The 5,962-nt window shown below is 43.2% G+C and overlaps 1 protein-coding gene across 1 annotated transcript; it reads left to right on the forward strand.

The window, feature by feature from the left end:
- Positions 1–4,007: 4,007 nt before the first annotated feature.
- LOC104887173 (uncharacterized) lies at positions 4,008–5,501 on the forward strand. The gene has a single exon (XM_010671770.3). The coding sequence runs from the start codon at positions 4,008–4,010 to the stop codon at positions 5,499–5,501; it is 1,494 nt and encodes a 497-aa protein (XP_010670072.3).
- The last annotated feature ends 461 nt before the right edge of the window (positions 5,502–5,962 follow it).

The following is a 5,962-nucleotide window of genomic DNA, read 5'->3' on the forward strand; positions in this document are numbered from 1 at the left end:
GACCCTGTCTTAGCCCTCTTAGACCGAGAGGATGATCCCTCGCCACTATTTCTTCCCATGGTGGTAAAAAAAAGTTTAATTTTTCAAACGGGGTTGAATAAGTGACGGTCCGTTTCAATAGCACAAAACAAAACTAACTCCCCACACAAAGAAACACACACAAAAGAAAATAAAATGAAAAGAAAAGAAAAACTAATCCTAAAATGTACCCGCTAACAATCCCACAAGCAATAGCAACAAAGTTGCTAACAAGCAAGAACTAGAACTACTCCAAGATTTTCACCACTCACAAGGTGACTTTCAACACAAATTCACCAAACCAACCACAAGTTGTGCAAAGATTATCAATAACACTTAGCAAATCATGCAATGTACTTCACAAAAATTCAGAAGAGTCTGAAATTCACACAAAGAACATGAAATCTCACTAGTTCATCACAATATCAAGTAAAAAATTGAGCAAACTTCATGAATAATAAAAAATTAGAGGAAAAACAAGCATGTAATCAAAAAGAAAACACACTAGAAGTCCAAATAACAAGATTATAGATGAAAAACGAGGATTAGAAGAAGATTTACCAACATGGAGATGAAAATCCCCAAATTTGAAACCCTAGAAATCCATACCTTGCCAAATCCCCAAATTTTATGTTCTTGAGTGTTGTAGAGATGAAGGTGATGAAATTTCCGGTGAGAAAGTCGGTCGGAGGTTGCTGAAAAACGTGTGTGGTGGCCGGATCTAGAGAGCTTGAAGAGAGAGAAAGTGAGTGAGTGAGAGAGAGGTTTCGACATTATGAGAAAAAGGAAGGGTGAGGGCCAAAAAAAAGAAAGGAAATTCGTGTTTTCGCTCAGCCGGCTTTGGTGCGGGTGCACTAAACTCTAAAAAAAATTCTGAAAAAGTTTGGTGCGCGCGCACCAGACTCTTCTGTTTTTTTTTTTTTGAAATTATTTTTGAAAGCTGGTGCGGGCGCACCTGTAGGAGGTGCGGGAGCACCACCCCGTTCTGTTTTTTTCTTCAAATTTTTTTTTTTTGAAATAGGTTCGGGCACACCGTTCTAAATTTTCGAAAAAAATTAAGAATGGTGCGGGCACACCGTAGTCTTCTGTTTTTTCCTTAGACTTCTTCATCTGGTTTGGTGCGGGCGCACCATACTCGTTTTTGTTTTCTCTACCAGCTCACTCCTTATATCTCAACGTCTCATAAGAATCACATTTCAAAATGTAGCTCACATGGCTAGTTGATAAATCAAAAATCTAACTTAACAATCAAAAGAAAAATAAAATAGAATAAAAGAAAGGGAAAAAAAGAAACGGGTTGCCTCCCGTGTAGTACTTGTTTTAAGTCATTAGCTGGACTAAAAAGGATACGTCCTTCACGAGATACACCCGGGTGAGCGAAGGATCAAACAACCAATGGAACCAATGGCGTGATTATCATTATAGAGCTTCAATCTTTGACCGTTCACCCAAACTGGATCGTTCTCCCCCGAAATCTCATAAGCTCCATAGGGGGTAGTCTTCAACACTGAGAAAGGCCCCGACCACTTGGACATTAACTTTCCGGGGAAGAGTTTTAGTCTTGAGTTGAACAATAAGACTTTGTCCCAAACCCGGAATTCTCTTGTTGAATCCGGTGATCATGTCATTTCTTTGTTTGCTCTTTGTACAATCTTGAGCTCTCATAGGCGTCAAATCGGAGTTCCTCAAGCTCAACAAACCTTTCCTTTTGAGCGTCTCCCGCCAAGTGAAGATCCATGTTGAGCTCTTTAACTGCCCACCAAGCTTTGTGCTCTAGTTCAGCCGGCAAATGGCATGCTTTGCCATACACAAGGCGATAGGCAGTGGTGCCTATAGGTGTCTTGAAAGCCATGCGAAGAGCCCAAAGAGCATCATCAAGCTTCAAAGACCAATCCTTTCTTGTCTTATTGACCACTCTCTCAAGGACGTTCTTTACTTCTCGATTCGAGACTTCAACTTAGCCTTAGGTTTGGGGGTGATAAGGAAGACTGACTTTGTGATTTACCCTGTACTTCTTCAAAAGTGCTTCTAGTTGCTTTTTAGCGAAGTGTGAACTGCCATCACTTATCAATACTCGGAGCACTCTAAACCAAGGGAATATGATCTTCTTTAGGAGCTTCGTAACAACATTATGGTAATTGGTGGGGAAGGCAATGGCTTCAACCCATTTTGTCATGTAGTCGACCGCAACAAGAATGTACATATTGCCAAAAGAAGGAACAAATGGACCCATGAAGTCGACTCCCCAAACATCAAATGGCTCAACCTCGAGAATGTTTTGTTGAGGCATCTCATGTCTTTTTGTGATGCCACCACTCCTTTGACATCTATCGCAACCCAAAACAAACTCCGAGCATCCTTTTGCAATGATGGCCAAAACATACTACATTGGAGCACCTTAGCAACAGTTTTGCTTGCTCCACCGTGCCCTCCACATGCGAAGGTATGACAATGGTTCAAAATCGAGGTCATCTCATGATTGGGAACACACCTCCTAAACACTCCATCGGCACACTTCTTAAACAAGAGCGGGTCATCCCAGTAGAACCTGGAAACTTCTTTGAAAAATCGTTTTCTTTGTTGGGAGTCAAAACCATGAGGCTCAATCCCAAAAGCCAAATAATTCGCATAGTTGTGAACCATGGAATCTCATATTCAGAATGGCGAATAGCGCTTCTTCTCTCAAATCTTCTACAATAGGGATCTCGTCCAGATCCAAGAGCTTCTCATCAAGAGGGAGGCGAGAAAGATAGTCAGCTACCACATTTTCCGTTTCCTTCTTCTCTTTCATCTCAAAATCGAACTCTTGAAGAAGCAACACCCACCTAATGAGTCGAGGCTCGACATATTTCTTACTCATCAAATAACGGACCGCAGAGTGATCCGTATACACAACAGCCTTATTACAGGTCAAGTAAGATCGGAATTTGTCAAATGCAAAGACTACGACCAACATTTCCTTCTCCGTAGTTGCATAATTTCGTTGAGCATCATCTAAAGTCCTACTTGCATAAGCTATCACATGCAGCCTTCCTTCCTTTCGCTGCCCAAGAACAACACCCACTGCAAAGTCACTAGTGTTGTAGCCTAAAAATCAACGGCTATAAGGATGACACGTGGCTCTATCACAGCCTTACATGTGGCGCTCACTTCTGTTGGTAAAGTACATGGATCATCAATTTCTATGCGCTGAAGTACACTTTTCTGAGGAAAAGGTGTACTAAAACCCCTCTTGTGGCCCAAAATGGTACTTAGGCCCAGTGAAAGCAACATATATCTCTGTAAAAAGGTGAGGTGTACTAACCAATCAGCACCTGACACGTGTCACAGCATAATTGCTTAGCCAATCAGGTGCTCCCAAATTAGGGTGACATCAAGGTACAGCAGTCATTTCAAACAGTATAAATAGTCCTTGAAATCAGGGGAAAGGTACGTTTTTCAGAGCATAGTACTATTATTCTGCCATAAATTCTCTCTCTCTCTCTACTTTCTCTCTCTAAAAGTTCCTTCATATCCCTGATACCTGACTTAAGCTTCGGAGGAGGAAATACCACCCAAACCTCCAGAGTGGGTCCCTTTTTTGCAGGTTTCAAGGCAGAGCTCAGGTCCAGGATTCGAGTTCAAGTGTTGTTGCACAAGTCTCCAAATTGAGAACCTACTATAGGGGATTGTAGTATTGGTTTACTAGTTTTGCACTACGTAACATTTGGCGCCGTCTGTGGGGAGACGCAACAATGACTGATTGTCACTCATCCAATGTTGCTCGGAATAGGAGCTTCGAGATTCAAGTGGAAGATATAGTGGGTGACGAGAGGCCGCCTCGAGGACGAGACAGGCATTCTGCTGCCGTTCGCCCCTCGGGAGGGAGTAGGGGCCCTGTCATCCAGGAGAATCTTGATCGTCCAATGACAGCTGGTCATCTAGAAAATGTTTTGAATGACTTCCAGGCTAGGATGGCCGCTGTCATGGAGGAGCAAATTAAGAACAATATGCTGTTTTTTCAAGTTAATCCAAGGCAGGATGTTGCGTTGCTGCTTAGGAGGCAATCCCAAGAAGGTCGTCCAAGGACAAGCCGGCCTCCTCGGCAAGAGAAGACAAAGCCACTATCTGAAGGAAAACAGCCAGCCGTCCGTGAACCTAGAAGGAAGATGGACTGGAAGTTAGTAGTTTGGCCGGGAGATAACGTTCCTTCTAGTGGCCACAAGATGGAGACGGATGCTAGGGAGTATTTGGAAGCCAAGAGGGCAGTTGCTCTCCAACGCTCGGCCTCAGGGTCTACTCCCTATATGAAGGATCCTCCATTAAGGGTTTCGTCTAAAACAGAAGGAAGAAGTCAAAGACCTTCGGCTGTTCAGCCAAGGCAGGAAAAAACGATTTTACAACCAATGGTGTATAAGCGTCATGCCTTAGCCAACACCTCCTCAAACCCAGTGCTGAAGGAATATCGTCAGGAGCACATACCCACTGAGGGGCATGTTGGGGCACTCACGATTAACTTGCCGACTCCCTTCTCAGCCAGAATCATGGAGTCCCCTCCATTCCCAAAGGTTAAGCTTCCGACAATAGAGCCCTTTGACGGCACTACAGATCCGGATGATCACTTGTCCGCATACAAACATCAGATGTATGTTCAGGGAGTTGATGATGCTACATGGTGCAAGAACTTTCCAGCCACGTTGAAAGGGGTAGCTCAAAAATGGTTTAACAATCTTCCTCCTAACTCGGTAAATAATTTTACTGAGCTCAGTATCTTATTTACCAGTCATTTTGTCGTAAATCGAAAAGAGCAGAAGACCAACATGCATCTAGGAAAGGTCGTGCAAGGACCTAAGGAAGCTCTAATAAGTTATGTGAAGAGATTTAATCTGGAATCATTGCAGATCCAGGATCTGAATGCGGGAGTAGCATTTGACGCTTTCATCCGGGGTTTAAGACCTGGAAGTTTTTTGTTCGATTTAGTGAAGAAGAAGATATCCACCTTGACTGAGGCTCTGCAGGAGGCCGAAGCCTTTATTCATGCTACAGAGGTTTGTGATGAAGCAAAACAGCCAGAGGCAAAGAAAGTTGAAGAAACCATCCAGCTGAAAAAGAGCATCCCCAAGAAAGCTGAAACTTGGGCGGTGACTTCAATGACAACTTCATCTAGAAGAAGCAAGAGATGTAAACCGGCATCATCAGCTGAGCCTATAGAGTTCAACAAAGATCAGTATTCCATTCTCATGGAGATCAAAGATCAATATGAGCTTAAGGCGCCAGCAGAAATGAAGACGCCTTATAGGAACCGAGATAAAAGCAATTACTGTCATTTCCACAAAGATTGTGGTCATGAGACGAATGAGTGTAAGTATCTGAAAAGGGCCTTAGAGGACTTAGCTCGCAAGGGTAAAATGAACTCCTATTTACCTCAGGCAAGTAGAAAATTCCAGAAAAAAGACAATCGTCAAGGGAGAAGAAAAGATGATGAAAGCATAACGAAGATGTAGTGCTAGTGATTTCTGGAGGATTTGCAGCAGGAGGTCCCACAAATCGCGGCCACAAGAATTATTTGCGGGAACTCAGCCAGGTAATGCTTACCAACCAGGCAGAAACTGATCCGTTCCCCAAAATTATGGTCAGTGAGTAGGATTGTGGGAAGATAAGAACACCTCATGATGACCCACTGGTGGTAGAGATGAAAATTGCAAATCTCAGGGTAAGACGGATCCTGATTCATACAGGGAGTTCTACTGATATCATCAGTGCGGATTATCTGTCAAGGTTGAAATATGATGAAGAAAATTTAGTACCCGTCTACCATCCTATTATTGGATTCGGAGGAGGAGTTATTCATCCCATAGGGACAGTCACTCTACCCGTCAGGGTAAGGGATAAAGAGGCCGCTCGAACGCTCTTTGTGAAATTCTTGGTGGTACGAGATTTGACAGCTTATAATGTCATCCTCGGA

Source organism: Beta vulgaris, chromosome 2 (genome assembly GCF_026745355.1).
Source record: "Beta vulgaris subsp. vulgaris cultivar EL10 chromosome 2, EL10.2, whole genome shotgun sequence".
Classification (NCBI taxonomy): Eukaryota; Viridiplantae; Streptophyta; class Magnoliopsida; order Caryophyllales; family Amaranthaceae; genus Beta; species Beta vulgaris.